General features: G+C 42.9%; 1 protein-coding gene across 2 annotated transcripts in view; it reads right to left on the reverse strand.

Moving 5' to 3' along the window:
- Positions 1 to 16,534, reverse strand: part of Ccdc32 (coiled-coil domain containing 32) — a 17,169-nt gene continuing 635 nt past the window's right edge. The window contains exons 2-4 of one of the 2 annotated variants that reach the window (XM_045156768.1): positions 13,261 to 13,516; positions 7,468 to 7,624; positions 1 to 952 (exon numbers count right to left, since the gene is read on the reverse strand). In XM_045156768.1, the coding sequence (XP_045012703.1) occupies positions 817 to 952; positions 7,468 to 7,624; positions 13,261 to 13,504 (537 nt within the window). In that variant the 5' untranslated portion in view covers positions 13,505 to 13,516 and the 3' untranslated portion in view covers positions 1 to 816. The remainder of the gene's footprint in view (positions 953 to 7,467; positions 7,625 to 13,260; positions 13,517 to 16,534) is intronic. The other variant, XM_012949293.2, reaches the window with a different exon arrangement.

Here is a 16,534-nt window from a genome sequence, read left to right on the forward strand (position 1 = left end):
TTGTTCAGATAAGACAAGTTTTATATAGACAACATACATTTCACATGAAAAGAACATGACCAACCAGGAGGAAAGCACAGGCTCAGTCAAGAAAACTGTCATAGGGAACAAGTTAGGAACTATCCAGGAGCAGTTTCAAATACTGAACCACACTTACAAGTCTAATTGGGAGTCTGGTACAAGAGGAAGTTTCGGGGAGAAGTCATGCATGAAATAAAAAATATATCTAGGCAGATATAAACACCCCCACATTTTCACACTTTTTCCATTTTCTCCACAAGGAACAAATCAGACAAAAGAAAAGCCCATTCCCTCACCGTCCCTCTGTTTACTACGGATTTGTGAGAGAAGCGCCTAGTGGGATCGAATTCAAGGGGCCTGATTTCACCCCCCTTGGATCCACTCGCTCTGACACTGGAGCTAGGAAATGCTTGGGGCATTGGCTTAAAGACCCAGAGGCAAGGAAAAATATGGCTCACTTAAGTTATACTTTATACAGAAGGGCTTCAGTGTCTCCAAGTGCTTTCACTTTTCTTCACTACATCCTTGCAGACCTCTAACCTGAGCAAGAGCTCAGTCACGCTGGGGGACACAGAGGAAAGCCGCATTGTGATCCAGCACGCACTGGGTCCATCCCTTCATCCAAGACCGTCACACAAGCCAGTTCCAAGAACGTCCTCGGGGGCTGGCAGCTGTTTGCTCCGTAGAATGGAAGTTTGGGCTTTCTTCCCCTCCCTGGATTTCTCCTGGCTGCCGCCAAGCTCTCCACTGTTCCCCCCGGACCCCAGGCAGCTGCTTGGCATGAGTGTGTGCGATTTACTGTTCTCCTGTCGGCTTGTCCTCATCCGCCGGCTTCTCAACCTGTGACTCTGGGGGGATGAGAAACTGGACCTCCTCTGTACTGATGGCTACTTTATCCGGCTGGAGCCACCTCTTGAAATGTTCCAGAGTGCTACGGAAGAGCAGAAGAGAAGCGTGGCTGGATCGGACCTCGCTGATTAATTACTTAATGATCAGCTCAATTACTCAAGTGCTGTCGTCCCGCCCACCACCAATTTCTTCCAACGATTGTTTTTCCCTGCGAACATGGGCAGCTCTGCTCCTCCTTACACAACTGTGCATCCTGGCAGTGCCGTGGCATAATTTACCCCCTAGTGGGCACTCTGGCTCTAAGCAGTCCAGGCACTCTTCAAACACAGCCTGGGAAGGCTTGATGAGAAGAGCTGAAGAGCTTATGACTCAGACCCATCCTTTTTTCCTCAGAACTGAAGAGGAAAGAAATTGTTAGGCACGAAACACTCAAATAAGTATTAAATTACTAGCGAGGTGGAAACCTGAGCATCTTCACATACCCAAGGCAGTCTAAGGCTCAATTACATATAAAGAGATTATTTGCAAAAGTGTCATTTTTTTTTTTTTTGCGTGTGGGTTGTTTAAGTTCCCAAGATAGCAACATCTGAGCACCCAATGTTCCCATTAAAGAATAGCCGCTATGCCAGAGGGGTCTCTCTGTTTGCTTGGGTTGAGAGGGGACAGTGTGACTGTTAAGCTTATGTTCACCTTCCATGAGCGAGGTCCTACACCTTACAGTTATTAGATATTCACAGTAAAACAAAAATAATAAGAGAGAGTATAAACCCCATTCTATGCTCTATTACCTCAAAGCAGCTGTGTGTGGTGACTTACATCTATAATCTCAGCACTTTATCCTTTTTTAATTCTTTTTTTATTTTTATTTATTTCAGTGACAGAGAGAGAGAGAGAGAATGGATGCACCAGGGCCTCCAGCCACTACAAATGAACTCCAGACGCATGTAGCACCTTGTGCGTCTGGCTTATGTGGATACTGGGGAATCAAGCCTCGAACCGGGGTCCTTAGGCTTCACAAGCGAGCGTTTAATCACTAAGCCATCTCTCCAGCCCCCTAATCTCAGCACTTTAGAGACTCAAGGCAGGCAGAATTGCCACAAATTCAAGGTCAGCCTGGGCTACAAAGTGAAACCCTATCTCAGTTTAAAAAAAAAACAAAACATGCTGGGTGTAGTAGTGCATACCTTTAATCCCAGCACCTGGGAGGCAGAGGTAAGTGGATCCTTCTGAGTTCAAGGCCACCCTGAGACTACATAGTGAATTCCAGGTCAGCCTAGGCCAGAGCGAGATCCTACCTTAAAAAAAAAAAAAAAAGGCTGGAGAGATGGCTTAGCAGTTAAGTGCTTGCCTGTGAAGCCTAAGGACCCTGGTTCGAGGCTTGATTCCCCAGTACCCATGTTAGCCAGATGCACAAGGGGGCACATGCATCTGGAGTTCGTTTGCAGTGGCTAGAGGCCCTGGCGTGCCCATTCTCTCTCACTCTCTCTCTCTGCCTCTTTCTCTGTCTGTCACTTTCAAATAAATAAATAAACATAAAACAAAAAAAATTTAAAAAAAAATAGGGCTGGAGAGATGGCTTAGTGGTTAAGCACTTGCCTGTGAAGCCTAAGGACCCCAGTTCGAGGCTCAATTCCCTAGTACCCATGTAAGCCAGATGCACAAGCTGGTGCACGCATCTGGAGTTTGTTTGTAGTGGCTGGAGGCCATGGTGTGCCCATTCTCTCTCTCTGCCTCTTTCTCTGTCTCAAATAAATAAATAAAAATAAACAAACATTTTAAATGTAAATAATAATAAATAACAACAATAAGAAGCACAAAGCCATAACAATAGATTTTAGACCCCAGCAAGTATAGGGAGGTATTATGCTTTGAATAGTTGTATCTCTCAGCCCTATTAATTCTTTCCCAAAAACATTCTGTGAGGAGAGTCACCTACCTGGTCCTCACAAGATCACTGCAAAATGGCCTGTTGAAAACACAAACTCTGAAGTTTGAAAGCAAATGCCTAGCTACAGTTTCCCAAAGCATGTTTTGATCAGTGTCCGAAGGGCTCCCAACAGAGGTAGGCATGAGGAGCAAGTCCAAATGTCAGCAGCTGACTGCCCACAGCTCAGGGAATCAGAGGAAGGGGACATTTCACCTTCATTTACCACCCTTTTTATTGAGTTGTTCAAATTATGGCAAAGGGAAAGCCATATTATTTTAGGTATGGATAAGTACACAGAGAAGTACCAGCCTGATTTCAGAAAAAGAAAAATTCCTACTTGACAATTATGCAGGAGCAAGTTGTCTTCTCAGAACTGGAAGGACAGCCAGGTGAGGTGGCACACACCTTTAATCCCAGAATTTGGGAGGCAGACGTAGGAAGGAATCACTGTGAGTTCGAGGTCAGCCTGATCTACAGTGACACCCTACCTTGAAAACAAAACAAAGCAGGGGAAAAAAATTAAAAATTCAACTCCATGTCTGAAGAGATGGTTTAATGGTTAAGGCATTTGCCTACAAAGCCAAAGGGCCCGGGTTCAACTCCCCAGGACCCACATAAGCACAAGGGGGCACATGTGTCTGGAGTTCATTAGCAGTAGCTGGAGGCCCTGACATGCCCATTCTCTATCTGCCTCTTTATCTCTTCCTGTAATTTTATATATATATATATATATATATATATATATATATATATATATATATATATGAATGAACTGGAAGAGGAGTGACTATAGGTAAATACCAAATTAATAATGGATCAGAAATTTGCTCATTTGCAAAGCACCTATGTTTACATTAGTTTAAGACCCATTTATGTTGAGCCTTTAGAGTTAGTTTTTTTGGTTTTTTGAGGTAGGATCTTACTCTAGCCCAGGCTGACCTGAAATTCACTACATAGTCTCAGGGTGGTTTTGAACTCATGGCAAACCACCAATCTCTGCCTCCCAAGTGCTGGGATTAATGGTGTGCACAACCATGCCCAGCGAGATAGAAGTTTATATATTAACTTTTAAGCTATCTGAAGGTAACTGGCTTTATTAAAATGCTACACTGATTTCTGAAGGACTTGAGAGTACACTGACCGAACATTAAGTAAAAGCACTTTGCAAATTATAAAGTAAAATACATGCTGGGCATGGTGGCACACATCTTTAATCCCCCAGCGATTGGAAGGCAGAGGTAGGAGGATCACTGAGTTTGAAGCAAGCCTGGGACTACATAGTAAATTCTAGGCTTGCCTGAGCTAGAGACCCTACCTCAAAAAAACAAAACAAAACAAGCAAAGCACAATTATGAGTTTTATTTATATACTGCCCTTAATTTCCTTAGTAACTTCATCTGACATAATGCAACTCTCAAAATCAGAACTACAAGTGAGGCCAGGTATGGTGGTGCATGACATTAACCCAGCGTTCAGGAGGCAAAGGTAGATGGATCACTGTGTTTGAGGCCACTCTGAGATTACAAAGTGAATTCTAGGTTAGCATGGGCAAAAACGAGACCCTACCTCAAAAAAAAAAAAAAAGAAAGAAAGAACGGGGGTGGGTGCTGGAGAGATAGCTTAGTGCTTACCTGTGAAGCCTAAAGACCCAGGTTCAATTCCCCAGCACCCACATAAGCCAGACACACATGGTGGCCGATATATCTAGAGTTTGTTTGCAATGGCTAGAGGCCCTGACCCATTCTCTCTCTCTTTCTCTCTAAAATAAGTAAATAATTTTTTAAAAAAGAACTAGGGGGGATGGAGAGATGGTTTAGCAGTTAACTTCCAGGTCAGCCTGAGCTAGAGCGAGACCCTACCTCGGAAAAACAAAAATAAATAAATAAATAAAAATAAATATATATAGTGAGACCCTATCTCAACACCCCCCCCCAAAAAAAAAGAAAAGAAAAGAAAGAAAGAAATCTACTTATTTGATCTACACAAACTTACTGAGTAGCTATAACATGACAGAAATTCTTATCCAGGCATGGGGGCTCATGCCTTTAATCCCAGTATTGGAGGCTGAGGTAGTAAAATTGTTTGATGCCAGCCCAGGTTACAGAATGAGTTTCACGTCAGACTGGACTAGAACCTGCCTCAAAAAAAAAAAAAAAAGAGCTAGAGAGATGGCTTAGCAGTTAAGGCATTTGCCTATAAAGCCTAAAAACTCAGGTTCAATTGCCCAAGACCCACATAAGCCAGATGCATTCGTTTACAGCATCTCAAGTTTGTTTGAAGAGGCTGGAGGCCCTGGCACACCCTTCCCCCCCCCTTCCTCAAATAAACTAAAAAATATTAATAATAATAATAGTAATAAGGCGAGCTGGAAAGATGGCTTAATGGTCAAAGGCACTTGCTTGCAAAGCCTGACAGCCCAGGTTCAATTCCCCAGTACCTATGTAAACCTATGCACAAAGTGGTGCATGCATCTGGAGCTCATTTGCAATGGCTAGAGGCCTGTTCCACAACCCTCACCATTGTTTGTCTGCTTGCAAGTAAATAAATAAAAATTTAAGCCAGGTATGGTGGTACACACCTTTAATCCCAGCACTCAAGGGGCAAAGATAGGAGGATCACCAGGATCACCTTGAGTTTGAGGCCACTGTGAGACTATATAGTGAATTCTAGGTCAGCCTGGGCTACAGTGAGACCCTACCTTGGGAAAAAAAAAAAAAAAAAGAGGAAACAAAATTCTATGGCAATGGAGTTTTGGAGATAAAATGTTGGTTGATTACTTTCTAAGGCACATTGCATACTTAAAAATAATGAACACAGACCCAGATATAGCACTCCTAGGCATATATCCTAAGGACTCATCTCATTTCCTTAGAAGTACATGCTCAACCATGTTTACTGCTGCTCAATTCATAATAGCTGGGAAATGGAACCAGCCTAGATGTGCCTCAACTGATGAGTGGATAATGAAGATATGGCACATTTATACAATGGAGTTCTACTCAGCAGTAAAGAAAAATGAAGTTATGAAATTTGTAGGAAAATGGATGGATCTAGAAAGGATTATACTAAGTGAGGTAACCCAGGTCCAGAAAGCCAAGCACCACATGTTTTCTCTCATATGTGGATCCTAGCTACAGATGATTGGGCTTCTGTGTGAGAAGGAAAAACTCAGTAGCAGAGGCCAGTAAGCTAAAAAAAAAAAAAAAAGAGAGAGAGAGAGATAAAGGGAAGAGAAAGGAAGGGAGGAGGGTACTTAATAGGATGGTATTGTGTATATGTAAGTAGAAGAATAGATTAATGGGGCTGAAAAGGCCCAAAGTGAGGTCAGGGGAAGACACTGAGTAAAGGAAAGGTGGAGGGAAGGCTAATCAAAATCTAAGAGGATATAAATAATAAATAAATCATATGGAATCCTCCGGTTTTGGACAATGGAACACTCAGGAGTCATAGATCGTTGCTAGAAAATTTTCAGTGCCAGGGATGGGATACCTTCCAGTGAGGTGCTGGCCAGGGAAGTCTCTGATGCCCCCAAAACATAATAGGCCATTGCCAAGGCCCTTGGTTTCACACCAGGAATAGATGGTAAGATCCTATTGCTGAAGATTCCACATACGTGGGCTGCAAGGCCACTGAGAAATCCTGCTGGAATGGAGCTGATAACCGCCTCCATGTAGACCAGCTGACAGAAAGCTGGAAGAAGCCATTCTACATGCAGTTCAATGGGAGAAAGAGATACCACCAGTGAAGATACTCAACAGTGGACACTGCCAGCCTTATATTTGGCCAGCTAGGCCAAATGAGCCAACGGGTGCAATAGTAGCACATCTATCATGGTGGAAACCAACTGCCCTCTAATTGGACTGGAGGCCCACTCCACAGGAGGGAATACATCCCCAATACTGAAACTTAAAACAGGGGTAGTCATGAGCCCTAGGGCGTAACATCTGCTGATGTCTGGATAAATGTATATACTATGCTCACCAAACCTCCCAGTAAGCATACCCTTATGCTATTCTCACTTTGGGTAGAGAATCTAGTCTTTTCAGATAGCAGTGACCTTGGGACGACTCAGAAGACATCATAGTACTGGAAAGAAGTGACTGGAGTACTGAGTAACATTTTCATCACACCTTCCAAGGCTCAGGGTCTAATGCGGAAGAGGTGGCAGAAAGAATGTAAGAGCAGGACTCTTTACAACGTGCTCCCTCCAGACATAAAATGGCCTGGATATCCATGACCTCATAGTGCCTGACCCTACCTACACAAGACCATCACAAGAGGAGGAAAAGATCATGACATCAAAATAAAGAGAGACTGATTGAGATGGGGGAGGGGATATGATGGAGAATGGAATTTCAAAGGGCAAAGTGGGGGGGGGGGGTAGGGTATTACCATGGGATATTTTTTATAATCATGGAAGATGTCAATAAAAATTGAGAGAAAAAAAAATGAACATAATGGTTTATCCTCAACTCTATTCCATCTGTGACCAAGGTGTATTTGCCATTTTCAAAAAACTATAGGTTGGCTAGAGCAATCTAACAAGGGCTTGTTTCAGGGCAAAAGAGCTGATGTTGATATCAACTAATACCAGTTCTCAAATGTCACTATCCCAGAATTTGTTAGGAAAAGAGAAGTACTTTCAGTGAAATGGACTGTCAATCAATTACCTCTCATCAGAATCAAGTCCATCCACAAAAAACTCTGATGCTAGTTTTTCCTGGAGGAACCGTTCCCAGCATTCCTTCTTGGCTTGGGCCAGGGTTTGAAGCATGTCCTTGGAAGTCACTTCTTCATTTAAACCTTTAATTCTTCTTAGCTTCTTCTCTAAAAAGAAAAGAAATGGAGGGGCTGGTGAGATGGCCCAATGGTTTAAGGCACTTGCTTGTAAAGCATGCGGGTGCCAGATTGACTCCCTAATACCCACATAAAGCCAGAGGCACAAAGAGGTACATGAGTCTGGAGTTCATCTGCAGGGGCAAGAGGCCCTGGTACAACCATATTCTCTCTCTCTCCTCTGCTTGCAAATAAATTAATTTAAAAAGAAGCTAGCTGGGCATGGTGGCACACATCTTTAATCCAGCACTCAGGAGGCAGAAATAGGAGGACTGCTATGCGTTTGAGGCCACCCTGAGACTACAGAGTGAATTCCAGTTCAGCCTGAGCTACAGTAAGACCTTACTTTGAAAAATCAAAATAGTGCCAAGCGTGATGGCGTATGCCTTTAATCCCAGCACTCTGGAGGCAAAGGTAGGATCACTGTGAGTTCAAAGCCACTCTGAGACTACATAGTGAATTCCAGGTCAGCCTGAGCTAGAGTGACCCCCAACCTTGAAAAACAAACAAAAAATTAAAAATTAAAAAAAAAAAGAAAGAGGCCGGGCGTGGTGGCGCACGCCTTTAATCCCAGCACTTGGGAGGCAGAGGTAGGAGGATTGCCATGAGTTCAAGGCCACCCTGAGATGACAGAGTTAATTCCAGGTCAGCCTGGACCAGAGTGAGACCCTACCTCGAAAAACAAAAAAAAAAAAAAAAAGAGAACCCAAAATATAAAAAATAAACAGATTAAAATAAATTTTAAAAATGCATTGTAGGGCAAGAGACATAGCTTAGTGGTTTCTCTCTCTCTAATAAATAAATAAAATGTTCAAAATATAGCAATGCATTGTATCAGTAAATGCTTACCCCAGAAAAAAAGAAAATCCATATATCCTCAAAAATAAATCAATGATGCTTTCTTTGAAATCACATAAGCCTAGCAGATATCTGAGGAATGCTTGTTTCCCTGGCTTGATATATGTATCCTATCATCTTTTCAACTCCCTGAAAGTAATATCTCTGAGGAATAGTTTTTCTTCTGGTTACAGTGACATGTAGTGGTTTCCAAATCTCATGAGAAAGAATTACAGAAAATGATGAGCGATCTAATGGTTCATTAGACACTAAAATTGACTTGATGAGAATCAATCATAAGAGACCACTAACATCTCTATTTGTGACTTTTTTGTTTTCAAGGTAGGATCCTGCTCTAGTCCAGGCTAACCTGGAATTCACTATGTAGCGTCAGAGTGGCCTCAAACTAAAATGATCCTCCTCCCTCTGCCTCCTGAGTGCTGGGATTAAAGGCATGTGCCACCATACCTGGCTAATTTTTTTGTTGTTTTTTGTGTTTTTGAGGTAGCCCAGGCTGACCTGGAATTTACAGTGTAGTCTTGGAGTAGCCTCAAACTCATGTGATTCTCCTACCTCTGCCTCCCAAGTGCTGGGATTAAAGGCATGAGCCACCACATCCAGCTTAAATTATTAATTAAAGAAAAAGAACAGAGGTCCAGGTATGGTGGTGCAGGCCTTTAAACCCAGCACTCGGGAGGCTGAGGTAGGAGTATTGCTATGAGTTCGAGGCAACTCCGAGACTACACAGTGAATTCCAGGTCAGGATGGGCTAGAGTGAGGCCCAACCTCAGAAAAAAATAAATGAATAAATAAAAATTAAAAGTGCTTATTCTGTGGCCTCATTGCTTCAGCATAATAAAAAGCAAATATCTGCTGGGTGTGGTGGTGCACGCCTTTAATCCCAGCACTCAGGAGGCAGAGGTAGGAGGATCACCATGAGTTCGAGGCCAGCCTGAGACTACATAGTAAATTTCAGGGGCTGGAGAGATGGCTTAGCGGTTAGGCGCTTGCCTGTGAAGCCTAACGACCCCGGTTCGTGGCTCGGTTCCCCAGGTCCCACGTTAGCCAGATGCACAAGGGGGCGCATGCGTCTGGAGTTCGTTTGCAGAGGCTGGAAGCCCTGGCGCGCCCATTCTCTTCTCTCTTCCTCTATCTGTCTTTCTCTCTGTGTCGCTCTCAAATAAATAAATAAATAATTAAAAAAATATTTAAAAAAAATATTTAAAAAAAAATTTCAGGTCAGCCTGGGCTAGAGTGAGACCCTACCCCAGAAAAAAAAAAAAAAAAAGTAAACATCTTGGGCTGGAGAGACGGCTTAGTAGTTAAGGCATATGACTGCAAAGCCCAAGGACCCAGGTTCCATTCCCTAGGACCCATGTAAGCCAGATGCACAAAGTAGCACATGCATCCAGCACTCAGCACTCAGTTCCTTTGCAGTGGCTAGAGGCCCTGGCATGGCCATTCTCCCTCTCTCTCTCTCCAAATAAAGAAAAAAAAAATTATTTTTAAAGCAAACATCTTGTAACCCCCTTAAGTGACCTGTATGGCTTCCTGATGACAGATGTTAATTATTCCTCTTTGCATTTTAAGTACAATTGTTGAACAGACTTCCACTTTTAAACACATAAGAAATGACATCACCATTTAACTTTTGCCTTAATTTAGTGTTATTTTCACTTACTCACACAGTCATGCAATTTGTAATGATATTTTTTGGTCAAGGACAGGCCATATATACCACAGTGATTTCATAGGACTGTATCACCTAGTGATGTCAGACCTGTCTTAGTTTAAATAAGTACACTCCTGTGTTGATAATTTTAATGATGAAATCACCTAAACACCCGGCGTGGTGATGCACACCTTCGGAGGCAGAGGTAGGAGGATCACCACGAGTTTGAGGTCATCCTGAGACTACACAGTGATCAGCCTGGACTAGAGTGAAACTCTACCTCAAAAAACAAAAAAAGAAAGGAAGGACAAAGAAATCACCTAAAAGCCCATCTCTCAGAACATCTCATTGTTAAGCAATGCATAACTCTACCTGAGCAAATGATGGCTTTTGGGGGATGGATCTCAATTGCAGACCAATAGGAAATTTTATGATATACAATCTTATTTTCATTTCTGAACAACCCACATCAGCTAGCAGCTATTGACCAAAATAATACACACTGTATTCTTGTAAGTTACCAACATGAGCCCCTTATGTAAAAAACTTGCAACTGATATTGAAGGGGTTCTATTTTTTTTCCTTAAGGATGTAAAAAGGGAATTACATATCTTCTCACATTTAACTGAGTAACATCACTTTTTTGTTTTTGTTTTTTTTTTTTTGTTGTTGGTTTTGGTTTTGGTTTTTTTTAGGTAGGGTCTCACTCTGGTCCAGGCTAACCTGGAATTAACTATGTAGTCTCAGGGTGGCCTCAAACTCACGGTGAACCTTCTACCTCTGCCTCCCGAGTGCTGGGATTAAAGTCATACGCCACCTCGCCCAGCCTGACTAACCTTTTTTTTTTTTTTTTTTTTTTTTTTTGGTTTTTCGGAGTAGGGTCTCACTCTGGTCCAGGCTGACCTGGAATTCACTCTGTCATCTCAGGGTGGCCTTGAACTCACGGCAATCCTCCTACCTCTGCCTCCTGAGTGCTGGGATTAAAGGCGTGTGCCACCACGCCTGGCTCTGACTAACCTTTTAAGAAATATTTTATTTATTTGTGGAAGAGGGGGAGAATATGGGTGCACCAGGGCCTCCAGCCACTGCAAAGGAAATCCAGACACACATACCACCTTGTGCATCTGGCTCTATGTGGGTACTGAGGAACTAAACCTGGATCCTTAGGCTTTGCAGGCAAGCACTTTAACCATTAAGCCATCTCTCTACCCCTTAACTGGCTAACTTTTAAACTGTTGCTCTTATCAGAGTATACTTTTTTTCAGAGTATACTTTTTGATACAAATTTATTTGGCAATAAAAATAATCTTTGGGGCTGGAGAGGTGGCTCAGTCATTTCTAACAATTAGTACTATTTCTAACAATTAATAACATAACAGTTTTTCAAACTCTAGTATTAGAACTCTCCATGTAGCTCCAGGGCTATCAAAATACACAAATGTTAACATGTTTTAGTTATTCGAATTCATGTAGGCCACAACTTGTAAGCAAGGGGGTTCTATAGAATGCCAAGAAATAAGACAGAATTTAGGTGCAATGGTCACAAGCAGAAGTGAAAAAACAGTTGTAAATGAAGTGCAAGATAAGTGGAAGGGGGCTAGAGAGATGGTTTAGGGGTTAAGGCACTTGCCTGCAAAGCCAAAGGACGCAGGTTTGATTCCCAGGTACCCATGTAAAAGACAGATGCACAAGGTGGCACATGTGTATGGAGTTCGTTTGCAGTGGCTAGAGACTGTGGCACTCATTCTCTCTCTATCTGCTCCCCCCAAATAAATAAATAAATAAATAAATAAATAAATATTTTTTAAACTTTGCTTAATTTTATTTATTTATTTGAGAGCGACAGACGGAGAGAGAAAGAGGCAGAGAGAGGGAGAATGGACATGCCAGGGCTTCCAGCCACTGCAAATGAACTCCAGACGCGTGCGCCCCTTTGTGCATCTGGCTAACGTGGGTCCTGGGGAATCAAGCCTCGAACCAGGGTCCTTAGGCTTCACAGGCAAGTGCTTAACCGCTAAGCCATCTCTCCAGCCCATAAAATATTTTTTTTAAAAGGGGAGGGGCTGGAGAGATGGCTTAGCGGTTAAGCACTTGCTTGTGAAGTCTAAGGGCCCCAGTTTGAGGCTTGACTCCCCAGGACCCATATAAGCCAGATGCACAAGGTGAACAAGGTGGCATCTGGAGTTCGTTTGCAGTGGTTGGAGGCCCAAGGGAGCCCATTCTGTCTGTCTCTTTGTCTGTCGCTCTCAAATAAATAAAAATAAAATAAAATAAAATATTTTTTAAAACGGGGAAGGACTAAATCCCAGCACTCAGGAGGTTTGGAGGATCACCTTAGTTTGAGGCCAGCCTGGGACTACAGAGTTCCAGGTCAGCCTGGGCTAGAGTGATCCTACCTCAGGAGAAAAAAAAAAAAAAAAAAAGGAAAAAGGAGCCAGGCATGGTAGTGCATGCCTTTAATCCCAACACTTGGGAGGCAAAGATAGGATGATCACCATGAGTTCATGAGTTCAAGGCCATCCTGAGACTACATAGTGAATTCCAGGTCAGCCTGGGCTAGAGTGGGACCTTACCTTGAAAAAAAAAAAAAAAAGAAGAAGAAGAAGAAAGAAAAGTGGAAGAAATCCTTTCCAACAAATAACCACTAAATTGACATCTGGCACATGCATGTGTCAAGGAAAAACAAAAAACTATGTATCAGAATTGTCTCCTTAAAACCACCAAGTCGAAGCCAGACTTGGTGGTGCAGCCCTCAATCCCAGCACTTGGGAGGCAGGGGTAGGAGGATTGCTGTGAGTTCAAGGCCACCCTGAGACTACATAGTGAATTCCAGGTCAGCCTAGACTAGAGTGAAATCCTACCTCGAAAAAAAAAAAAAGATTGCTCAGCGGTTAAAGTCATCTGCTTGCCAAGTCTGATGGCCCAGGTTTGATTCCTCAGTTCCCACATAAAGCCAGATACACAAAGGGGTGCATGTATCTGAAGTTTGTCTGCTGTAGCAGGAAGCCCTGGTGAGCCCATATTCTCTCTCCCAAATAAATAAATAAATAAATTTTAAAGCATGTAAAAAACACCAAGTTGAGAGAGAGATACAGACAGACAGAAAACACTAACTCACCTAGAGATGCTAAATACACTTCTGAATCCTGCAAGGGAGCCCAGGGTTTTACAGGTGGCTGGACAGCAAGGTCTGCTGCCCCAGTGTGACCATCTCCTGTAGGGTAAGAATCCACAAAGGAGTCCGAGAAGGAATTGTTGGCAACATCTTCTTGGGCAGGGCTTGGCAGGCAGGAACAGATTTCAGCCCAGAGATCCCGGCCAGATCTTGTGGCTGTAGAGTCAATGTTCTCAAACATTTTCATTTGGAGTCTGAGCTGGAACACAATCCAAGAGAGTAAGAACCAGTTTTAAAGATATAGTATAGTATATGATACTCACGTATTTCTTTACCTACAGGGCTATGTAGGAGGATATCCTTATCATCTAATAGATATTTGTATGAAAATTTGAAAAAGATAACAGCCTTGTGTTCCCCCCCTACACAATAATTTAAAATGTAGCAGTGAATGCTGGTGCAGGCCTCTAATGCCAGCAATGGAGAGGCAGAGGTAGGAGGATCCCTATGAATGCAAAGCCAACCTGGGACTACAGAATGAGTTCAGGACAGCCTGGGCTGGAGTGAGACCCTATGAAAGAAAGAAAGAGAGAGAGAGAGAGAGAAAGAGAGAGAGGGGGGAAGAGAGGGAGGGAGGGAGAGAAGGAGGGAGGGAGGGAGAGAAAGAGGGAGGGAGGGAAGAAGAGAGGGAAGAAGGAAGGGAGAGAGGAAGGAAAGAAGGAAGGAAGGAAAGAGAAAGAAAGGAAGGAAGGAAGGAAGGAAGGAAGGAAGAAAAGGAGGAAGGAAGGAAGGAAGAAAGAAAGAAAGAAAGAAAGAAGAAGGAAAGAAAGAAAGAAGAAAGAAAGAAAGAAAGAAAAGGAGGAAGGAAGGAAGAAAGAGAAAGAAAGAAAGAGAAGACAGGAAGGAAGGAAGGAAGGAAGGAAGGAAGGAAGGAAGGAAGGAAGGAAGGAAGGAAGGAAGGAAGGAAGAAAGAAAAGGAGGAAGGAAGAAAGGAAGGAGGGAAGGAAGGAAGGAAGAAAGGAAGGAAGAAAGAAAAGAAAGAAAGGAAGGAAGGAAGAAAGGAAGAAAGAGGAAGAAAGGAAGGAAGAAAAAGGAAGGAAGGAAGGAAGGAAGGAAGAAAAGAAAGAAAGAAAAGGAGGAAGGGAGAAAGGAAGGAAGAAAGGAAAGAAAGGAAGGAAGAAAAGAAAGGGAGAAAGGAAGAAAGAAAAGAAAGGAAGGAAGGAAGGGAGAAAGGAAGGAAGAAAGAGGAAGGAAGGAAGAAAGAAAGACATAAAAAGAAATGAAAAAGGGATGGAGAGATGGTTTAATGGTTAAGGTGCTTGCCTGTAAAGCCAAAGGACTCAGGTTCAATTCCCCAGGACCCACATAAGCCAGTGGTGAATGTGTCCAGAGTTTGTTTGCATTGGCTGGATGCCCTGGCAAGCCAATTCTCATTCATTCCCTCTCTCTCTCCCTCCCTGTCTCTCTCTCTCTCTCTCTCTCTCTCTCTCTCTCTCTCTCTCTCTCTCCATCTCTCTGCCTCTTTCTCACTCTCAAATAAATAAATAAAAATAAAAATAACACATTAAAAAAGAAAAGAAAATGGCCAGGCATGGTGGCACATGCCTTTGATCCCAGTACCTGGAGAGGCCAAGGTAGGAGGATTGCTGTGAGGCCAGCCTGAGACTACAGAGTGAATTACAAGTCAGCCTGGGCTAGAGTGAAACCCTGCCTCAAAAAAGCAAAATAATAATACTAATAGTAAAAAAGAGCTGGAGAGATGGTTTAGCAGTTACGGTGCTTGCCTGCAAAGCCTAAGGACCAGGTTCAGTTCCCCAGTATCCAGGTAAAGCCAGATGCACAAGGTGGTGCACCTTTAATCCCAACACTGGGGAGACTGAGGGGGGATAATTACTGTGAGGTCAAGGCTAGCCAGGGCCTACAAAATGAATTCCAGGACAGCTTAGACTGAACTGAGATCATGCCTCACCAAAAAAAGTAAAATAAAAATAGTACTAATAAAAAATTAAGCTGGCCAGGTGTTGTGGCTCATGCCTTTAATCCCAGCACTCGGGAGGCAGGGGTAGAAGGATTGCAGAGAGTTCGAGGCCACCCTGAGACTACATAGTGAATTCCAGGTCAGCATGGGCTACAGTAAGACCTGACCTCAAAAAAACAAAAAAAAGTAAAAAGTTATAAAAAGTAAAGTATGAATAAGAAAAAGAGCAACATGAGATACATATCCTACCTGCTACACATAATGAGTACATGGTCCTTGCAGTATGTTTTAATTTATTTATTTATTTTTTTTTTTAAGAGAGAGGAAGAGGCAGATACAGAGACATAATGGGCATGCCATTCTCTAGCCATTGCAAATGCCCTCCAGATGCATGCAACATTTTGTGCACCTGGCTTTATGTGGATAGTGGGGAATCAAACCTGGGTTGTTAGGCTTTGCAGGCAAGAGCCTTACTCGCTGAGCTATCTCTTTAGCCCAATTATGGGATTTCTATGGTATGCAGCATGATAATCTGGTAAGTGTATGCCATGTGTAATTATCAAATCTAGACAGTTAGGACTTATAGAAAGCACTGAAAGAGGCTTTTGTTGTTGTTGTTTATTTGTTTTTCAAGGTAGGGTCTCACTCTAGCTCAGGCTGACCTGGAATTCACTATGTAGTCTTAGGGTGGCCTCGAACTCAACAGCAATTCTCCTACCTCTGCTGGAATTAAAGGCATGAGCCACCACGTCTGGCTTTAACTCTTTTTCTGGGGGGGGGCGGTTTCTAGGTGCTTGTCTGTGAAGCCCAAGGACCCAGGTTTGATTCCCCAGGACCTATGTAAGCCAGATGCACATGGTAACACATGCATCTGGAGTTCATTTGCAGTGCCTGGAGGCCCCTGGCATGCCCATTTCTCTCTCTGTATCTATCTGCCTCTTTCTGACAAATAAATAAAATAAATATAAAAATAAAATAAAATTTAAAAAGTAAAATCTTTTTAAAGAAATATATCGAGCAGAGAAGACAAAAAGAGTTATGCACAGGACACAGGGACTTTCACACCCACCTAGGCTTATAGAATAGCGTGACACCTTTCAAGAAGGTCTTTAAAGATCTGGACAGCTGGGAAAGTCTGAAAAACTCCAGCTGACTGAGCTCGGCCAGCGCAAGGGCCCTGTAGCAGTCAGCTTCACGTAGCTAGCAGAAAACACCCGACCAAGAGCAGCTTGTGGGAGGAAAGGGTTTATTTTGGCTTACAGGCTCGAGGGGAAGCCCTATGATGGCAGGGAAAACAAT

The sequence above is a fragment of the Jaculus jaculus genome, chromosome 8 (genome assembly GCF_020740685.1).
Source record: "Jaculus jaculus isolate mJacJac1 chromosome 8, mJacJac1.mat.Y.cur, whole genome shotgun sequence".
Lineage (NCBI taxonomy): Eukaryota > Metazoa > Chordata > Mammalia > Rodentia > Dipodidae > Jaculus > Jaculus jaculus.